General features: G+C 66.0%; 2 protein-coding genes across 2 annotated transcripts; one reads left to right on the forward strand and one right to left on the reverse strand.

Moving 5' to 3' along the window:
• Positions 1–1,731: 1,731 nt before the first annotated feature.
• Positions 1,732–4,912, forward strand: DLX4 (distal-less homeobox 4; the record flags this gene model as incomplete). The annotated part of the gene is made up of 3 exons (XM_082494982.1): positions 1,732–2,023; positions 3,566–3,759; positions 4,661–4,912. The coding sequence occupies 3 exons, from the start codon at positions 1,732–1,734 to the stop codon at positions 4,910–4,912; spliced, it is 738 nt and encodes a 245-aa protein (XP_082351108.1).
• A 7,203-nt stretch (positions 4,913–12,115) lies between these two features.
• On the reverse strand, positions 12,116–15,789 carry DLX3 (distal-less homeobox 3; the record flags this gene model as incomplete). The annotated part of the gene is made up of 3 exons (XM_082495095.1): positions 15,350–15,789; positions 14,766–14,956; positions 12,116–12,457 (listed from the first exon to the last, which is right to left on the reverse strand). The coding sequence occupies exons 1-3, from the start codon at positions 15,669–15,671 to the stop codon at positions 12,116–12,118; spliced, it is 855 nt and encodes a 284-aa protein (XP_082351221.1). The 5' UTR covers positions 15,672–15,789.
• Positions 15,790–20,863: the final 5,074 nt, after the last annotated feature.

Raw genomic sequence — 20,863 nt, forward strand, 5'->3', positions numbered from 1 at the left:
GCCCATGTTGTCCCTGAGGACAACGTTGGGGACACTGGCGCTTTGCTCCATGCTGGGATGGAGGGATATGGGGACCCCGGAGCCTGCGCCCAGCACCGAGGGACCGGGTCTGTGGGTCCGGCTGCGCTGGAAATGATCTTTACGGGGTTGTGAGCGAAGGTTTAGGGAGGTCGGGATGGGGAGAGGGCAGAAGCCATCAGCTGTGGAGGGTCGGAGGCGGGTCAGGGGAAGGGTGGTTGTACTGGGAGTGCGGGGCAGGACGCGGTCCCCGTGTGTCCTGGGGTTAGCCAGGAGCTCGGCTATTTATATCGGAGCTCCTGGCCCCTGCTCGGGGTGACTCAGACCCGGCGCGATGGCCAGATGGAAACATGTTTTGGAGATGGTCTAATGGGAGGGTGGGGACGGGGGACCCTCCCTGCCAGCACCCCCGGCCGCCCGTCACCTCCTTGCCCCCTTGGGGCTGCTCCTCTACGGCAAACCCCGCGCAGGGTGGCAGCTGAGACCTCGTGGCCGGTGCGCGGCTCGGCATGGGCCACCCGGCTCCCTTCCGGGCTGTGTCACCCCGGTGTCCCCGACCCCATCACCCCGTTGCAGCCGGGGCTCACGGACCCCGTCCAGAGCTCGGCGTGAGAACGGGAATTACAGGAGGTGCGGATCCTCCCTGCCAGCACCGTCGGGGCCCCCGGCTGGCTGTCCCCAAAAGTGGTGACAGCGTCCCCCAGCCCCGGTGGGGAGTTTTGCCCCCGGTTTGCCCTGGCTGGCAGGCGGGGTGGAGGCAGCGGGGCTCCTCCGGGCCCCACGCACCCCGCCGGGGTCAGGGCTCCCCGGGGCAGTGGGAGGGAGCAGCCGGGCAGGTCGGCGCCTGCCGCCGGGATCGGGGCCCCGCGGGGACGGGGTGCTGCCGACGCCAGGGGAAGGGGCCTCCCGTCTGCCAGGGCGGGCGCCGACGGGGCGGCTGCGGGGCTCCCACCCCCCCCCCCCCGGCAGCCCGGGTGTCCTCCCGCAGCACCCGTGGGCACGGGGACCGGGGGGATGCGCGGTGGCCTCGATGCCATCCGCATCCGTGTCCCTCTGTCTGGTGTCTGTCCCTCCCGTGTCCATCCTTCTCCCATCCCCACTGCGTCCCACCGTCCCTGCGCAGGTGAGATGAGTGCGAACGGCCTCAGCTCCTCCTCGCCCCGGGGTCTGTCCTGTGCCCCCCCCTCAAGGGGACACATCCCCCCAGAGCCATGTGTGCAGGGGGTCCCCATCCACCCCCCGTACCCCCGATGGAGGGGGGTCCCTGAGAAGGGTTTACACCCCCACACCCCCACAGATCACCCCACATGGGCAGGAGCACGTGGGTCAGGTCCCCCCCAGGGACACTCAGCCAGGACACGGAGGGGGGGTCGGGGTGCCCCCCCCCCCCCCCCCGGGTGGGGGGCACATTGCTCCGGGATGGGGGGGACATGGGGGACATTGGGGAACCCCGGGATGGGGGGACACACAGAGGGGGCTGCCCCCCGGGGGGGAGGGGGGGGGGGGGGGCAACACAGGGGGGGTGGGGGTGCCCCGGGGGCGTGACGTCATGGCGGGCGGGGCTTGGCGGGGCGGGGCGGTGCGGGCAGGGGATCCCCCGGGCGCGGGGGCCGCGGTGCGGCAGCGCGGAGCCCGTCGGGGGGCGGCGGGGCTCGGAGCGGCACTGCGGGCACCGGGGGCTGCCCGCCCCGGCCCGGCCCGGCCCGGCCCACCATGACCATGAGCTCCGTTACCGAGAGCCTTCTGGGGCCCGATCCCTCTAAAGCCGCTTTCCTGGAGCTCGGTCACCCCTCGCCGCCGCACTACCCTCTGCACGGCCTCCACCCCGCCGGGCACCCCCAGCACGACCCGCCGCCCTTCGCCTCCTACGCTCGGCCCGGGCCCTACCCCTACACCGGCGGTGCCCCCCCGCCGCCCCACGGGGGTCCCTACCTGCCCTACCCGCCCCCCGGCGCCCAGCATCCCCCGGCCGGGCTGGCCCACGGCTCCAGGCTGCAGGACGCAGGTAAGGTGGGCGCGGGGTGCTCGGCGCTGCACACCCACCCCCGGGCGCCCGCCCTGCCGGGAGCGGCGGGGGTTCACCGGGAAGCGCCGGCACGGAGCCGTCGGAAGCGCGTCGGGGCTGCGCCGGCCCGTCGGGGCAGCGGCGATGCGGGGCTCGACCCGGCGGGGACATCCCCGAGGGGACCCGCGGGGACCGGGGGTGATGTCCCCCCGCTCCCCAGAGCGCCCGGACCCGCCGGAGCCCCGTGCGGATGGGCGGCTGCGTGGTTGCAAGAAACCCCGGGGATGGGGAGCATCAGAGCCCTGTCTGCCCGCATCCCGCCCCCTGAGACCCCCAACTGCCCACATCCCACACCTTGAGACCCCCAACTGCCCGCATCCCTCCCCCAAAGACCCCCAACTGCCCCCATCCCTCCCACTGAGACCCCCAACTGCCCGCATCCCTCCCCCAAAGACCCCCAACTGCCCACATCCCTCCCACTGAGACCCCCAACTGCCCCCTTCCTGCACCCTGAGAGCCCCAGCTGCCCCCATCCATCCTCCTGAGACCCCCAACTGCCCCCTTCCTGCACCCTGTGCCCACCCGTGCAGGGCAGACTCTCCCCTCTGCCTCACCGCCAACATGCTCCAATCTCAACTCCCTGCCCCATCGCATCCCTATCCCCCACTGTTTTCCCCCAAAACTGATGGAGGGAACTGCAAGCTGAGCCACCCCCCCCCAGGCTGTCCCATGGAGGGGTCCTGAGCCCGGCTGAGCCCCCGGGCCCTGTTGGCCCCCCGTCAGCTCTGGAGAGCCTCAGCCGTGGCCAGAATAGACTGAGTGTGGGGCGTATGTGGGTGCACCGATACGCTCGCCCCATACCAGCCCCGTGCTGCTGAGCCGGGGACCACCTTGTCCCCGGTGGGTTTCGGCCCCACACAAGCCACGTGGCCCAGGAGGGACCCAGGGATGCTCAATGGCACCGGGAGCGGGGAGGAGATGGTCCGGGGTGGGGGGCACGGACCTCACAGCAAGGGGCTGCCCCGGGGGGGGAGCAGCGTGCCCACGGGGTCCCCGCGGCAGGGCTGTCTGTCCTGCTGCCCCCTCCGTCGCCCCGGGGGGCTCTGCCTGGCCCCCCCCATAGGGTGCAGAACAGATGGGCCTGTGGCCTACCGGCTTTTGGGTTTGAATAGTGATATTGAATGAATAATACCATCCCTCCCTTCCTCCCCCTGTTCCCGTTTTGCTTTACCCGCGGCTTAAACAACACAGCACAGCAAAAGCCGGTTCCCCCCTTACTTATTCCCCCTCCCCTCCCAAACTAACCTCCGAAAAGCCAAACCTGCCCCACCAGGGCCGGGGTGGGATGGTTCGAGGTTGGTTTGTTGGTGGGGTTGTTTTTTTGTTTGTTTGGGGTTTTTTTTGGTTTTGGGTGGGTTTTTTTGTTTGTTTGGGTTTTTTTGGTTTTGGGGTGGTTTTTTTTTGTTTTGTTTTGTTTTGTTTTGTTTTGTTTTTTTTAAACCTCCCAGCACGTGGGTTTAACTCTCTATTCCTCTCCCCAAGAGCACGAGAAGCCCCCGGCCATCGCCAACGGGGAGCTGCGCATCAACGGCAAGGGGAAGAAGCTGCGCAAGCCGCGCACCATCTACTCCAGCCTGCAGCTGCAAGCCCTCAACCAGCGCTTCCAGCAGACCCAGTACCTGGCGTTGCCGGAGCGTGCCGAGCTGGCGGCTCAGCTGGGGCTCACCCAGACCCAGGTACGGCCCCTCCGAGGGACGAAGGGATGGGTTTTGGGGTGGGATTCGTGCCCGGGAGTGACTCCGGATTAAGGCTGCGTCACCGCGGCGGGGTGCAGCTTGGAAGCGTGCCGAGCCGCGCCGCGCGGCGGCGGGGGGAGCTGGCGCCGGTGGGGCCCCCGGGGCTGAGGTTCGGGGCGCCCCTGCTCGTACCTCCCAGCGGCACCGGGACTTTCCCAGCCCCGGAGCCTGGCTGCCGGCCCGGCCGTGCCCGGCGTTGGGCCGCGGGACGGGGCGAGTGGGTTTTTGAAGGCGATGGGGAGAGACAGGCAGGCGGCAGCGGTGCAGCCCGGAGCCAGGGGCGAAGCGAGCTCATAAAGCCGGGGAAGAGGAGGCAAGTGGGAACCTGTCGGCAGCGTGGGGGGGGGGAACGGGACGGCAGGGAGGAATGAGCGGGGGCCACCACCCCAACACGGCGGGCCCCGCCGTACCGCACCGCACCGCACCCCGGCACAGCCCCCCGGCACCCGGCTGGGCTGGTGGGGGGCCACAGCCTGAACCGGAGTTGGGGGGGGGGGGGGGGGGGAAAGTGGGGATGTGGGCGGCTGGGGACTCCTGGCTCGCTCCCCGTTTATCGGGCGTTTGTCTGAGCTCCCTGTGCCTCTTCCCACGTTCTTCTCCTGCTGCCCTTAGTGGATTCTCTGGTGGCTTGTAAGGGGTTGGGCGCAGAGCCCAGCTTATCTCACAGACCACCCCACCCCCCCACCGAAGCGGCTGTGCCCCCGGGAAAGGTGTAGACAGAGGATATGGAGGTGCCAGAGGGGTCTGTAATTATTGATGCTGGGGGTTGGGGACACACACACACACACGACATCGGCCGCAGACCCCCATCCTCCCCGCTCACCCCCTCTCTCTCCCGCAGGTCAAGATCTGGTTCCAGAACAAGCGCTCCAAGTACAAGAAGATCATGAAGCAGGGCTCGAGCGCGCCCGACGGGGAGCACCTCCACACCGCCGCCTCCCTCTCCCCCTGCTCCCCCAACATCCCCCCGCTCTGGGACATCCCCGTGCCGGGCAAAGGGCCCCCCCTGGCCCCCAGCAGCTACATCAACAGCTTCGGAGCCTGGTACCAGCCTCACCCGCAGGACACCATCCCCCGGACCCCCATGATGTGACGCTGCCACCGCTCCAGCATCCGCCGGCTCCGGGAGAGCCAGCGAGGCGGAGGGGGGGGAGGGATGCTCTGCCGCCACCCCCCAAGGGATCAGGGAGCCCAGCGAAGCCCTGGGAGACCCCAGCGAATGGAGAAGGAGGAAGAGGAGGAGGAAGGCGACCGCGGTCTACAGGGACCCGGGGATCGCCCGCTCCACGGGGGTCCGAAGCGAGCACGACGCCCCGGTGCGCCCGTCCCGGCGGGACAGGACTTGGCCTCCGGCCGCAGCCCCGGGTCCCTCCGTTCATGGACATGGGGGGGGGCGGGGGGGGACGGACCCGAGAGGGGCTGATGGGGGCGTCCCCGGACCTCCCCAGCCTGGCTTTATTTATAAATACCGTCCGTTGTTGTATGTGTGTGCCCCCCCTCTTTATAAATAGGCTGTACACTTGTAAAGTAACGACCGCTCCTCTGTACCTGTCGCTCCCTTCATTAGGGGGGGGGGGGGGGGGGGGGGGTGTCTGTCCCCGGTTTGGGGGCGATGCTTCGGTCCCGGTCCTCGGAGGCTCCCGTCTCCAAAATCTCGTGGGAAAACGGCCCCGCCGGGGATGGGGGTGCTGGAATGAGGGGCTGTGGTGTCCATCCGTCCCGCAACCCCCCCCCCCCCCAACATCTGTGCAGGACCCGCCACTATTTTCAGACACACGATGGGTCCCCCGAAATGGAGGCGCAATTATAGTAATTGTGGGGCCGGGCGCCTCGGTGAGGGGCTTCTCACCGCCTCCTCGGGGTAATTACCGGCAATTTGGAGCTGTTGAAGATGTCTCCCTTAATAGGGGCGGGAGAAGAAGGGCGGGGGGAGGCGGGGGGGGACACCCCGGGGCAGGTCGAGCTCCGGGTTACTGCCCCACTCCGCAGCAGCCCCTGGGAATTCCCACCCCTGGGAGCGACGGGGGCTTTGGGAGAGGGGGATATTTTTCAGCCGCGGGTTTGACAGTGAGTGGGGTAACATCTCCCTTTGTGCTTTTCAGAGGCCAGAACCCGGCTGGAAAATGCGTTATCGTTATTTCCCACTTTTCCCAGTCCCGCCCAGTGTTTGTCACCCATGATGGGGACAGGACCCAGAAGGGATTTGCTGGTGCAGGGGGCCCGTACCGAGGTTTGCTCCGTTGCACAAACGCGCCGTGCTCCTCATTCCGGATATCCCCTCCTTACATTTCCCCGGCTCCGAGGGTCACCGCCAGCCCCGGGGACCACATTTCCCATCCCGGAGATCGGAGAGGGAGCGATGATGCCGCGACGCCGCGATGATGCCGCGCGGGGCTCTCTTCGCTTCGCGCCTTCGGCAGCGCGTGGGGCCGGAGTTTTTCCGAGCGCTTGGCTCCCACCCGAGGAATGGGCTTTTTCAACGAGCGATCGATAGCGGGGAGATGGGAAGGGCTGGAGGGCTGGTGCCGAGCGTGGGAACGGCGTGCCGTGGGGCCGGCGGCACGTGGGGAGCCCCGGCCACGAGCCCCCGCCACGCTGCCAGCCGGTGGCAGGTTTGATCCCTCGGCTGAGAGGTTTGGGGTGCTGGCAGTGACCCCGGGGGGACGCGGGCACGGTTGTCCCAGGTTGTGTCCTGCGACGGCCACGGGCATGTGGCAGCGATGGCGTGTGGAGGACGTGGAGCCCACGGGCTGGTTTGGCACCCTGGGGGACACCGTGGCCGGGACCAACGGCGGTCCGTGGCCAAGACACGGTGCGTGGTGTCCCCTGCACGGGTGGACGGTGCCCATGGGTGGGAATGAGTCCGGCAGGAGCAGGGGTCTGCGCAGGGCAAGGCTGGCTTTATTTTCCCCGGGGCGATGGAGCCCAAGGCTTGAGGGAGGTGAGTGGATTTGCTTTGCCCCAATTTTGGAGGAAAGGAGAATTTCTCTTCCAGAGACTGGGGGGAAACCCAACTCCTCACGGGTGGGATTTACCCGGGGAAGGGGGTTTGGGCTGGAAGGGGCGACTTTCCTCCGGGAATTACTCTCTGGCCGCGGAAAGGGGCTGAAACGTGGCGCGGTCGCAGCCACAGAGGGCTCTTGGATCTCTCGGGGTGCCGCCGTGGAGGAGCCGGGTGGTGGGTGCCATCCCTGTGCACTGGGGTGACCCCCGGCGGTGGGGTCGGAGAGGACTCGGCGCCGTGGAACGCCCGGGAGGGGAAGGCTCTGGTGGGATGGGGGAAGCAGGAGGCAGAGGCTGCGGCGCCCGCTCGGCTTTCCCGACGGATGTGCTGCCAAGGACCTGCAGCCAGAGCCGCTCGCAGGTCCCGTCTTGCAGCGGGAGGAAGGCAGCAGCCCTCGGCTCCCCGGGGCCGGGATCTGGCTCGCCCGGCGCTCGCGGTGCGACCGGGACGGCGGCTGGCGCCCAGACCTCACGGAAGGAGGCGGGGGGAGAAGGCGTCCGCCTTCGCCTGCGGCTCCCCCCTGCACCCAGTCCCACACATGGGGAGAGCGGCGGCCGACCCCTCCTGCCCTGACGCCTGGGATCGGATCCCGGTTCGGGCACCCTTGGGTGCGGGGAAATTCCTGCTCCAGCCCATCTCTGGGGCACCCAGGGGAGCCCCATCCCCACTGCCGCCCACGTGTGCTCACATCCTGCTCGGGATGCTCCTGCAGGACGGGGATGGGGATGGGGATGGGGATGGGGATGGGGATGGGGATGGGGATGGGGATGGGGATGGGGATGGGGATGGGGATGGGAACGGGGATGGGGATGGGGATGGGGACAGGGAGGGGGTCCTGCTCCAAAACCGGACGGTGACCCCGCTTTCCCCTGCACCCCAGGAGAGGGGCGGCGGCGCCAGCACGGCACTGCTGGAGCTGCTCTTGGCTCTTCTCCGCTGGCCAAAAGCATTCCCGGTTGGGGACACTCAGAAAAGGCCAAGAGCCCTCAGACATCCCAGTCCGGTAGAATTTAACTCGCTGGACGGGAGACGTCCCACTGAGGGACGGGGATGTCCCTGGGCTTGTTCAGGTCCCTTCTTCCCTCCACCTGCACAGGCTGGAAATCCAACCGGCCCCTTTCAAACTGCCGGGAAGGGGTTGGGCAGCAGCGGGGAGAGGGACTCGGTGTCCCCTCCCCATCCTCAGCCTGGGCGGTGCGACGGGACGTGGACCCGGACAGGGGGCAGAGAGCTCCCCAAGGCCACTCGGGACAGTTCCTGTCCTATTTTCCAGCGCTGACAACGCCGACGGAAGCCTGGCTGGCGGCGGGTGCCGCGGCTGCCCCGGCGTCGCTCCTCGGCTCCGGCTGCCGCGTGCCGGGTTAGCCAAGAGCCGGGGAGGGGATGTAGGCACGGTGGATGCCAGGCTGGGCCGTGGGCGGGCGGCTGCCCCCGCTCTTTGCGCTGGCAGCGGCGTGTGACGCAAGCGGCTGGAAGCGGCGTGTTGCAACGGGGCAGGAAACGTGCGGCGCGCTGGGAGGGCGCCGGGGCTCGTGCGCGTGGGGCAGAGCCGTGCGGGGACGCCGGTGGGACGGCGGGTACCGCTACCCCACAGCGTGGACCCCACCACGGGGGACGGAAACCGCATGTGAACCCTCACCCTGCCCGTAGCCGCTGGCAAAATCCTCCTCCGAGGTGCCGGGTGTCCCCGGCATCCCCATCCCCGTACTGGACGGTGCTGTTCTGCATCCCCAGTGCCAGCAAGGGATAGCCGGGATAACTGGTCTAATGAAGGATGGTCATTTTATTCCTGTGCCAGGGCTGGGTGAGGGATGCCGGGAGGAGTGGGGTGATGTCCCCTCCCGGAGGGGGTCCTGCTTCCGTCCCTCAGGCCTCGTTCGGCTTTCGGGACCACACCGGGACCGCAGCCGCTGGCAGGAGGAGTGGGGAGGGATGTCTGGGTCTCACAGCCCTTTTTGGGGAGCCCTGGGGGGGCCTTGGCCACCTCTGGGCTGGAAGAGCTGCAGGTGACGCTGGTGGTGAACCGTGTCCCCCCTCCCCGGGCTGTTGGAGATGGGGCTGAGTGAGGAGGAACAGGGGGAAAGCGGCCGAGAGGGACCATGTCCGGCTCTGCCGCGGCTCACGGGGCAGCTGCAAAGGGCTCCCGGCACCCAGACCCCCCCCACATGGGCCCCCGGGGACCCCCAGCCCCACACGGGCTCCGGGACACGCTCTGGGACTGGGACAGAGGAGTAGGACAGGAGGGACAGGGGGGGTTACATGACTGCAAAGTCTTCCCCAGTGCCCATCCCCAGGGCGTCGGGGCTGATGGCACAGGCTGCCGGGGGAGCCCAGCTTGCAGGCAGCGCTGCTGGAGGGGGGCAGGATTAGTGCCTGTCCGCAGGCAGTGATGCTCTCAGCATTTATATAATCCACAGATATGTAATCTTCTCTCTTTTTTTTTCTTTTTTCTCTTTTCCCCCCCTCCTCCTCCTCCCCCCCCCCCCCCAAAAAAAAAAAATTAAAAAAGAAAAAAAAAATAAAATAAACCCGCGCCAGCTCATGCCGTGCTTCTCACTCCAGGCAACGCCGTTCGGTTTCCTCCTCTCCCAACCCGCCGCCTCCTCCTGGCTTTTGCTGGCAGCCTCCCCCCCCGAATAATCACCCCCGTGTCTCCAGCGTGTCTGCCCGCCTGCCGGCTCCGGGGCGGGATGCACGCAGCCTCCAACCCCAACCCCAACCCCAAATCCCCGAGCGCTGCGGGACGGGGGGCTAGCGGCACCCCTTCGTTCTTTGCCACCGGCCCCGGTCACGCAGACGCCCTATGGGGATGCCCACGGGGTCCGGCTGCGCCCGGTGGTGGCACACTGGGGACACGGGATGGGGATGGGGATGGGGACCCAACGGGTGCAGCCCGTGGAGGGGTTCGGGGAAACCCCCATGGGTGCGAGGCGTGAGGTTGGCCCCGTGTGGACGCGGCCATGGGAAGGGGGGACATGGGGACACCTCTGGGGACTGGGTGCGTCCCGGCAGTGACACTGAGGGTGTCCTCGGTGGGTGCAGAGGGACCATCCCCGGGGCCACCCCGCAGAGAGCCGGGTGCTGCGGGGGGTGGGGGGGGACGACGGACCCCTCCACGGCCATCGGGGATGTGATGGCGGGGACCAGGGCAGGTCCCCTGTCCCCAACACGGCTCGGTGGGGACAGCACCAGGATGGGCCACGGGGCTTCAGCCCCCGACCCGTTGTCGCGCTCCCACCCGTAAAACGATGATGGGGACAGCGGGGACAGCAGGACAGGGGGACCGGTGTGGTCCAGCCCCCGGGGGCTGTCCCTGTCACCATCCCGAGGACTCACATCCGGGGGGGGGGAGGGGGTGTCTTTGGGTCACCGGAGCCCTCCCAACGCCGTAACGCCCATGGGGAAAGCCACCGTCTCCGCAGGGGTGGGGAGTGTGGGTCCCCGGGGGGGTCGGTGCCTTGGCGGGGGTCCCGTCCCCCCACCAGCCCTCGTTCACGGGGTGTCCCCAAAAGGGGACACTGGGGCAGCCCGGCCACCCTCCCAGTTTGCGCAGCTGGGGGGGGCTGCCCGGTTCCCAGTACGAGGAGCGGGAGGAGGGAAGCGGCAGGTCTCTGCGGTGCTTCGGGGAAGAACAAACCGGGAATAAAATCCCCCCCCCCCCGCCCCCCCAAATTCCCTCTCGGTAGGGACTGTGCCCATCGCTCGGTGCCATCCCCCCCACACACACACCCCCCCGAGTGCCCCCCCAAAAACAAGGCGGAGGGGCCGCGGGGGTTTTAACTCCGTGTTTGCCAAGCCGGAAAACTCCGCAGCTCCACCCTGCTCACCGAAAACCTTCCCCCCCCCCCCCAAAAAAAAAAAAAAAAGGTGTTCGGAGCCTTCAAATTTGAAGGGCTTTGATTAACATGTAGAGACCCGGTTTGGGGTCACTGGGAAAGCAGCAAAGGACGCTCGGAGGAAGCCCCCCGTTATTAGAAGGGGGATCCCATCAACCAGAGCTTTTTTTTTTTTTTTTTTTCCCTTAAATAAAATTAAAAAAAAAAAAATAGCAAACAAAAAACCAGACCGAAAGCAGCTTGGTTTGGATCAACTTTATACAAACGAACCTTATGTACACTCTCTTTTTTTTCCCCCCATACCCCCCTATTTATATAAGGCAACATAAATAAGATCCTCGGGACTGTACAACGCATATGAACACTTCTTAAAACTGCACTTTCTGCTTCTAAAAAAATAGCATCATTCTCTTAAAAAATAGTAAAGAGGTTGTTTTTTTTTTTTTTCTTTAAAATGTGTTGTCGATTTATTTAAAAAATAGGCATTCCGCTTCGCCGTTAGCTTAAATGACGCAGATGGAGGCACTGGTAGAAAACGGACATTAACACAATTTTTCTCTTTTAAAAAATAACTTAAGCCATTCCCGAACTTTTTAAATATTAAAATATTTCCCCACCCCCACCCCACCATCATCCCCAACACACTTTTTATTTGTTTTTAAATAACCACCTTATCGTCTGAGCATCGTCCCGGGCGATTCCCGCGAAGCTGCCCCGGAAGAGGCCGGGATGGGGCAGGCGAAGGGGGTGGGGTGGGGGGTCCCAGTTTGCTCCAGTGGGGTGTCTGTGCCCCCCTTCCCCCCCCGAAACCGCTCTCGGTCCCCGGATTTGGGGTGCCACGAGGGTGAAGCGCATCCCGCTCCTTCGGCATCGGCGATGGGCACCCCCGTGCCGCGACGCCGCGTCCTCCTCCCCAAGGGGCTGACCGGGGTGCGGATGCTCCGGGTGCCCCTCGCACCCCCTCCTGGGTGCCCACCTGGAGGGGGGGTGAGGGGGTGGGGGGGTCACGGTGTGCCCCGAGGCAGCTCATTGGGGTGGCCCCAAGAAGCAAAGCTCCGGTGAGGGACACACACACACACACATCCCCCCCCCCCAGCGGGACGTGGCTCCTCGGGGGTCACGTTTTTATTAGGGGGGTGATGGAAAAAGGAAAAAAAAAAAAAAAAAAAAAAAAAAAAGAAGATGCATAAGAAGAATTTGCCAGCTTTTCCTCGCCTGCCCTGGGCTGGGAGCTAACCAGTTTAACCCTTCGCAGTCCTCTTGTTCCTGAGATGAGCTGGGAGAGGGTCGGATATATAAGTGTATATCTGGGGGTGCGTGTACATGGGTGTCCTTTTTTTTTTTCTTTAAAAAAAAAAAAAAAAAGAAGAAGAAAAACCAAAAATTAGGGGGGAAAAAAAAATAATAAGGAGGCAAAGGAGTTCTGCCACTGTCTCTCTCGTTCCTTTTCTCGCTGTTAATAGACGGCGCCGGTGTTGGGGGGAGGCCCCGGGGAGGTGTGATGCATCGTGGTGGCCGGCGGCGGCTGGTGGGGTCCGTGGGGTCCGCTGAGGGTCTGGGGATGATACCAGGGGTTGTGCTCCTCCAAAAAGCCGGGGGAAGAGCTGTAGGGAAGCGGCTGCGGGAGCGGGGTCCGGCCCGGCGCGCTGCCGTGCGAGTTACTGTCCCAGACGGCCGGGGAGGGGGGAGAGTTGCAGGCCATGGAGTCGCTGTTGTTGGGGCTGTGCTCCAGCGGCACCTCGCCGTTCTTGTACAGCTTCTTGAACTTGGAGCGGCGGTTCTGGAACCAGATCTTCACCTGGAAGGGAGAGACGGAGAGGGGTCAGCGCCCCGCTGCCAAAACGGGGCGCTCGGGGGTGGCGGGAAAGGGGACGCGGGATGGGGGTGAGGCGGGAACCGTGGGGACGTGGGAAGGGACAAGGGACATGGGTGTCGTGGGGAGCCCAGACGCACGATGAAACACGGGGACACAAGGGACATGGGTGTCACAGGGACACCAGACACATGATAAGATGTGGGAAGGGACACAAGGGACATGGGTGTCACGGGGACACCAGATGCACAATGAAACATGGGAAGGGACACAAGGGCCATGGGCGTCATGGTGGCCCCAGACGCATGATGAGACGTGGGAAGGGACACAAGGGCCATGGGCATCATGGTGGCCCCAGACGCATGATGAGACGTGGGAAGGGACACAAGGAACATGGGTGCCACGGGGACACCAGATGCACAATGCAACACGGGAAGGGACACAAGGGACATGGGTGTCACAGGGACACCAGACACACCATGAGATGTGGGAAGGGACACAAGGGACGTGGGTGTCATGGTGGCCCCAGACACACAATGCAACATGGGAAGGAACAAGGGACATGGGTGTCACAGGGAGCCCAGACACATGATGGGACATGCAAAGGGACAAGGGACATGGGTGTCGTGGTGGCCCCAGACACACAACGCAACATGTGAAGGGACACAAGGGACATGGGCGTCACGGGGAGCCTGGACACACCGTGCGCCGCAGGAAGGCACCCAGGGTATGGGCATCATGGGGACCCCCCCCACACGGTGCCTCGCGGGAAGCCCCCCGGGACACGGGTGTCATGGGGACCCCGGAGACACGGTGCATCGCGGGAAGGCACCCGGGGTGTGGGTGTCACGGGGAACCCGGACACACCATGCACCGTGTGAAGGCACCCACGGTATGGGTGTCACCGGGCCCCCGGGGACGCGGTGCATCGCGGGAAGCCCCCCCCTCTGGGGACATGGGTGTCACGGGGAGCCCGTCACGCCATGCATCACGGCACGCCGGGCGTCGGGAGCGTCCCCGGTGCTGGGCGAGGCGGCGGCGGCGCTGGACGCCCTTGGCCCCCGGGGAAGGGGTGGAGGTGGGGGGGCGGTGGTTGTCACCCAAACAGGATGTCCCTCTGGGAGCGGGTGACGCGCTCCGTCAGCCCTTTGCCGAGTGTCCCCGATTGCTTCATCGCCCAAGGGAGGAGGAGGAGGAGGAGGAGGAGGAGGAGGAAGGCCGGGTGCTGGGGAGCGCCCGCACCAAGGGCGGCACAAGGGCGCCAGCGCCGGCCCCGCAGGCAGGGAGGGTGCCGGGGACGGGACGGGGTGCGGGGGAGTCATGCGCCGCGGTGACAGCGGTGACAACCTGCTCGCCCTTCCCGCCAACAGATCGGTGGGGACGGTTCGTCCCCGCGCCAGGCAAACCCCAAAAAGCGAGGGTTTCGCCCCAAATCTGGGCGGCTCGTGGGGAGGAGAAGCCCAAGGCGCCCATCCCGGCTCTCCCAGTCCAGACTAAACTGTCACCCCCAGAACAGGGTCCTGGGGGGGGGGGGGGGAGGGGGGCTCCTGTCCCAAATTCCCTTCTCTCTGCCCGGACCAAGCGGGATGGGGGAGCCGGAGCACCAGGGGGACGGACCCGAGGGGAGCCCCAAAGAGCGCGGCCGGGGGGAGCGGGGTGCCCCCCCCCCCCCCCCCCATCCCGGTGCTGCGGTTGGACTCGGGGCCAGGACCCGCTGCCGGGATGGGGTGTCCCGAGCAGCCCCCGTCCCAAACGCCTCATCCCGAGTGTCCCGTCCTGACCATCGCGTCCCCGTCCCACTTGGGATTTGGCATCCCGCATTCCCGGGAAGCCGGGGGCATAGCTGACCCAGGACCCTCCCGTGCACCGGGGCAGGATTCAGCCTCGCACCCCGCCTGGGCAGAGCGAGGTCCGGGATGGGGCTGGCTCCGGAGGGAGGGGGATAAATCCCAAAACCCGGGAGCGGGGCACGGCTGCGCTCCGTGCCCTCTCTCTGCTCCTTCCCTCCTCTCCGCAGCACAGATCGGCACCGGGCGCGGGGAAATCTGGCGGCAGGGACCCCTGTGCCCGCGAGCGAGCGGGGAGCATCCGTCACCGGGGACCCCCGGGGACCCCCCCCGGGCTCTCACCATCCACCTGTGAGCAGAGCCCCCTCCCAAACCCCCACTGATTCGGGTTCTGCAAGGGGGGGGAGGGGGGAGGGCACCTCCATCTCCCCCCTCCTGCCGATCCCTCCTGCCCGTCGCTGGGAATTGGGGTGGTGGAGGGTGTCGGGAGGGGGCTCAGCCCTTACCTGGGTCTGGGTGAGCCCCAGCTGGGCGGCCAGTTCGGCCCGTTCGGGCAGCGCCAGGTACTGGGCTTTCTGGAAGCGGCGTTGCAGAGCCGCCAGTTGGTAACTGGAGTAGATGGTGCGGGGCTTGCGGATCTTCTTGGGTTTCCCATTGACCATCCGCACCTCCGGCTCCGGCTCCTCCTTCACCGACACTGGGCAGAGAGCGGAGGTGTGAGGTGGGTGACGGTCCCCAGCACGGACACCCTCCCCCCCCTCCTTCTCCAGCTCAGGGTCACCTGCGTGGCGGCACTGCCCCATTCCCCCGGGGATATTCCCCCGGACGGCCGCATCCAGCGCAGCTCCATCCTGCTGAATCCCCCCCCCGACAGCTCCGGGGATGCCGGAGCGGCGCTGAGCCCTATCCCAACATCCACCCCCATCCTTCCCCGGGGACAACACCCCCACCCCCCACCTCTTCCCCAGCCCCACGGCCACCCCGTCCCCAACTTGGGGACACTTAAGAGGGGTGCAACTTGGCGAAGCTCCCGCTGCGATCCCAAAGGATCGGCGGGACGGATACGGCCCCTCTCTGCCGAGCATCCTACCTGCTTCTTGGGCCGGGAGCTGCTGGTCCCTGAAGTGGCTGTACTGGCGGTAGGAAGGGCTGTAGGAATAGTCGGATTTGGGCGAGTAGGTGCCGGCGGCGCCGCCGATGCCGTTGAGGTTGAACTGGTGGTAGGGGTAGTGGCTCACGGGCTGGCTGTAGGATTGGCCCGAGTAGTAGTCATGCTGGCCGGTGTAGTAGCCCAGATCGGTGACGGAGGACTCGGGTAAGGTGGGAGAGTCCTTGGAGGCGGCATGGCAGCTGAGCGAGCCCGAGAGGTCGGTGAGGATGCTGGAGAGCTTCTTGTCGAAAGAGCCGCTCATCGCTGGAACTTTGGGGTTAAGGGGAGGGGAGGGGGGAAGGGGAAAAAGCTGCCCGCCTGGCTGGGGACCCCCCAACCTGGCGGCTCCGGCTACTCGCGCGTCAGGCCCGGCGTGCCCAAAAAAGCCGGCTCCTCCGCACCGGCTCTCGCGAAGAGCAACCAAGAGACTGTGCCCAAACCTCCAGCCCCGGCCGCCTGCTTAAAGCCTTTAATTAGGGAGCAGGGCAGGGTGGGTGCGCATTCCGATTGGCTCCAGAAATATTGCCTGGGAGGCAAAACAGGCTCCTGCCTCCTCTCCCTCTGTGTGTGTGTGTGTTTTTTTTCTCTCTTTTTTTTTTTTTTTTTTTTTTATTTCCCTCCCTTCTTTCCCTCTCTCAAGAAACAACAAAGAGTGGGTGAAGGAGGGAGAAGGAATAAATAAAGATCGCGGCTCCTGTCTGCGGGAACAGGGCATGGGGACAGGGGGGACTGGTAGGGCCTCTGCGGAAATCGTGTTATTCGGGGGGGGCTTTTTTTGCAAGGGGATTGGTGCCCCCCCCCCGGGAACTCTTGGTGCTGAGGGGGGATTTGGAGGGGGAGCGGGAAGGGGGGGGAGGGATGTTTGGGGGGGAGGGAAGAGGAAGGGTTGGGGTTAGGGAGTAGGATGGATCCGGGCGTGGGGCTGGGTGGCTATGGGGGTATGCTTTAGACACATCCCCCCCCCGCCTCCCACCTTCTCTCAGCAGTTACCAGTGTCTCCCAGTTCAGCACCATCCCAAAGGCAACCCCCCTCCCCAGCCTCATGGAGTGGGGGACACTCATGTACCCCAAAATTTGCCATCCTCCATCTGGCAATCAGTGACAAGCCCTGATTCCGGGGACACACACACTACCCCCCCCCCTCCGGGGCTCTGTTCCCCTCTCCCACCCCCAGTCAGAGCCCTGACCCCCCCACTGCCCTAAGAGCCCCCAGCAGTGTCACCCGACCCGGGGCCCCAGGCCAGCCCCTGCCACCTCCGGCCACTCGCAGGGCTGTCCCCGGCCACCCCCCCACCCCCCCCCCCAGCACCTCTGGGGGCAGAGGGGGGACTTTATGAAGGCGACTTTTATTTTGGTGGGGGGGTCTCTCCCTGCTGGCAGCTCCTTACCCCTGAGAGGGGCTGGGGGGGGCTGGGAGGGGGCGGGTCCTTAATCCTGGCCGGGGTTTTTTCCCTCCTGCCCCCTTTTGTTGTCCTGTGTCCCCTCCACCTACCGGGATTGTCCCCCCTCTGTCCCCCCGGTCCCCCCCCTCCGGCCCCGCCAGCGGCGCAGCGCGGTGCAATGGCGCCACCTGACGGCCGAAGAGGGGAGCTGCGGCGCAGCCGGAGCCGCGGGTTCGAGTCCCGCCGCCGCCACCGCCGAGAGTGGGAGTAAAGTATGAAACTAATTAAAAATGTGAAAAGAATGGAAATGGAAAGAAGAGGGATAGGAATAGGAATAGGAACAGGAATAGGAATAGGAATAGGAATAGGAATAGGAATAGGAATAGGAATAGGAATAGGAATAGGAGTAGGAATAGGAATAGGAATAGGAATAGGAGTAGGAGTAGGAGTAGGAGTAGGAGTAGGAATGGGAGTAGGAGTAGGAGTAAGCATAGGAATGGGAATGGGAATGGGAATAGGAGTAGGAATGGGAATGGGAATGGGAATAGGAGTAGGAATAGGAATAGGAGTAAGAATGGGAACAGGAATAGGAACAGGAATAGGAGTAAGAATAGGAATAGGAATAGGAATAGGAATAGGAATAGGAATAGGAATAGGAATAGGAATAGGAATAGGAATAGGAATAGGAATAGGAATAGGAATAGGAGTAAGAGTACGAATGGGAGTAGGAGTAGGAGTAAGCATAGGAATGGGAATGGGAATAGGAGTAGGAATAGGAATAGGAGTAAGAATGGGAATAGGAACAGGAATAGGAATAGGAATAGGAATAGGAATAGGAATAGGAATAGGAATAGGAATAGGAATAGGAATAGGAATAGAAGAAATACAAATAGGAATAGAAATAGAGAATAATAGAAATAATAGAAATAATAGGAGTAGAAATGGGTGTAACTTAAGATCAGTTCCAGGGCCAAGGCAGACGCGTGACCCAGAAGCCGCGTGTGACGGCACGGCACTCGCCTCCCAGCACGGGAAACCTAATTTGGGATTTGAGGAATTAATTCAGAGGGGACCGCAATGTCTGGGACCAGCCCAGCCCTGTCGCCCGGTCCTGCTGGCGGCTCTGCGGGGGCCTCCCCTGGGGAGGTTTCCCAAGGTCCCGGAGGAGCCGCGGGGACAGTCCCCCGGCCTGGCTGTCCCTCCAGCCGGACTGTCACCAGGGCTGGTTCCTCCCGGGTGAGGGTTTCTCCGGCAGGAAAAGCCGGTTGGAGAGCGGGGCGCAAACAGGGAGCAGGTCTGTGCAGTCCCGAACCAGTTTGGGACTGGGAGGCACTGGTGCCTACGGCTGCCGGAGGCTCCTCGGCCAGGCTGGCTCCTGCTGGAGCCCCAAAACTGAGACCTCAGAGGGAGGGGGGTGTTGGGGGGGGGCAGTTTGGGTGCACTGGGGCAATGGGGGTGGGCAGAAGGTGCTGCAATGGGGAACGGGGGGGAGGGGGGGGGTGAGGGGTGCCGGCAGGGCTGACCACAGCAACACCCCCCCTCCATCCCCTGTGCCCCCCAAAAGGCTGGAGGGGTGTCCCCCCGTCCCCTCGGGCCCCCACTGCGGGAGGGGTGCGGGTAAGGATGGGGGGGGGGGGGGCACACCAGGCGGACCTCCCCCCTCCCACCAACCCCCCCCCCCCAGCATCCTTGGGCGGACATCTCCATCTAGTGGCATTTTGGGGTAATGACACCCCCTCTTCGGGCGGAGACACCCCCTTGGGTGCTCATACCCCCCCCTTAGGTGCGAACACCCCCCTTTTGGGTACAGACCCCCCCTCTTTGGGTGTAAACACCCTTCCCTGGGGTGCTGCCCCCCACACCCCCCCCGGGTGCCAGCGCCCTCCTGGGTGGCAGCCACGGCCACCGGCCAGACCCCTGGAACACTCGGTGGGCAGAGAGACGGACCCATTGCACCCCAAAATGTCCCCAAGCTTGGGGGGGGACGGGGGGGGCCACACGACACAGGACACCTGGCGACATGGCTGGGGGTCTTTGTCCCCGTGCCGAGGGCTGTGTCACCTGCCAGAGGGAAAAGCCACGCGTCCCCGGGGAAATGGGTGTTTGGGGTGTTGAGGGATGTTGGGACAGGGGGACAGCGGACAGGGGGACAGGGGGACAGGGAACGGGGCACAGGGGGACAGGGAACGGGGGACAGGGGGACAAGGGATGGGGGATGGGGGACGGGGGGACAGGGGAACAAGGGGACAGGGGACAAGGGACAGGGGACGGGGGACAGGGGGACAAGGGACGGGGGACAGGAGGACAAGGGACAGGGGGACAGGAGGACAGGGGACAGGGGGACAGGGGACAGGGGACAGGCCCGGTGTCAGCCATGTGCCGGCTGCCGGCAGGGCCGCCCTTGGCACTGTCCCCTGTGCCGTCACTCTTTCCAGTGACATTGGCGCAGCGCAGGAGCTGTGCTCGGGGACATCAGGGTGGGGGGGACACAGGACATCCTGCAGCCCCCCACCCACCCACGGGTTTCCTGGCACGGGTGGGAGCGGCGCGATGGCTCCCGGTGACCTTCGCTTGGTTGGGGACCACCACCGCCACCGCCGCCGCCACCTCCCCGGGGAGGGAAGCGGTGATGCTGCGGACACCCCCGGGGACAGCGTGGGGTGTCCCCGTCGTGGAGTGTCGTGTGTGTGTCCCCCCCCCCGGCGTGGGGTGGCCGTCCCGGGGGCACAGCCGTGGCCCTGGTCCCACTCGTGGGGTCCAACCGTGACCCCCTGCCCAGGTTGGGGGTGGGGGGGGTGTCTGTCCGTCCAGCCCCCCTGGGGACCCCCGGTGCCTCCCCGCCGGGTGTCGCGGCCCCGAGGACCCACCCCGGGGCGGGGGGTGGGGGGAGCCGGTACCGGGCAGGCAGCCGGCGCATTCCCGGCGTTCCCGGGTGGGCGGACGCCGTGGGAGGCCGGGGACTGTGTGTCCCCCCCCCTCCCCTCCCGTCCCGCCCCGGCGGCTCCGGGACAAATCGCGGGTGGGGGGGCGGGATGAGATCCAGAGCGGGGGGCCCGTCCCGGGAGGGGGGGGACTATGCCATGGGGAGGGGCCGATCCTGCGGGGGGGGCCATCCCGTGGGAGGTCCTAACTTGGGGGGTCCCATCCCGGAGGGTCCCATCCCATGGGGAGGGACCGATCCGATAGGGGGGTCCTAACTTGGGGGTCCCATCCCGGGGGAGATCACATCCCGGGGGGGGGTGGATCCTGGGGCGGGGGGGGGCATCCCATGGGAGGTCCTAATTTGGGGGTCCCATCCCGGGGGGGGTCCGATCTTGAGGGACCCATCCCATGGAGGGGGTCCTCACTTGGGGGTCCTATCCTGGGGGGGGGGCTACCCCATCGGAGGTCCTAACTTGGGGGTCCCAACTTGGGGATCCCATCACGATGGGGGTCCCATCCCGGGGGGGGGTCCGATCCTCATGGGATCCGATCCTCGGGGGGGTCCCTCCCGTGGGTAGTCCTAACTTGGGGGTCCCATCTCGCGGGGGGGGGGGTGGCAATCCCGGGGGGGGGTGGTGGGGTGAGGGGGTGGTCCCATCCCGGGGACCCCATCCCAAAGGGCCGATCACGGGGGGCCGAGGTGGGGGGGTCCCACCCGCGGAGGTGTGCGTGGGCGGGGGGGGGGGGTGTCCTATCCCGGGGGTCCCGGGGGGGGGGTGTGCCCCCGCGGGGTGCAGGGCCCGGGGGGGGGGGGACACACATTGGGAGGGTGGGGGTGTCCCCGCAGCCCGGGGCCGGGAGGGGGACGATCCCCGCGTGTCCGCGGCGTTGGCGCGGGGGGGGTGGGGGGTGGGGGGGTGGGAAGTGTTGCGGTGATCCCGGCGTGGGCGTGACGTGCGCCAGCGCGCGTGCTCCCGCCGCCTGCTGTGCACGCGCAGGTATGGCCCCGCCTCCCCCGTGCGCGCACGCGCGGGGCCGCCCCCCTCCCCCCCGCAGGTGCCCGGTATGGCGGGAAGAGGGGGGGGGTGGGGGGGTGCGGCCCCTTTAAGGGGAGTGCCCGGAAGGGCGCGCGCCCCGCCCGGCCCCGCCC

The sequence above is a fragment of the Vanellus vanellus genome (genome assembly GCF_965231255.1).
Source record: "Vanellus vanellus genome assembly, chromosome: 24".
NCBI classification, from domain to species: Eukaryota; Metazoa; Chordata; class Aves; order Charadriiformes; family Charadriidae; genus Vanellus; species Vanellus vanellus.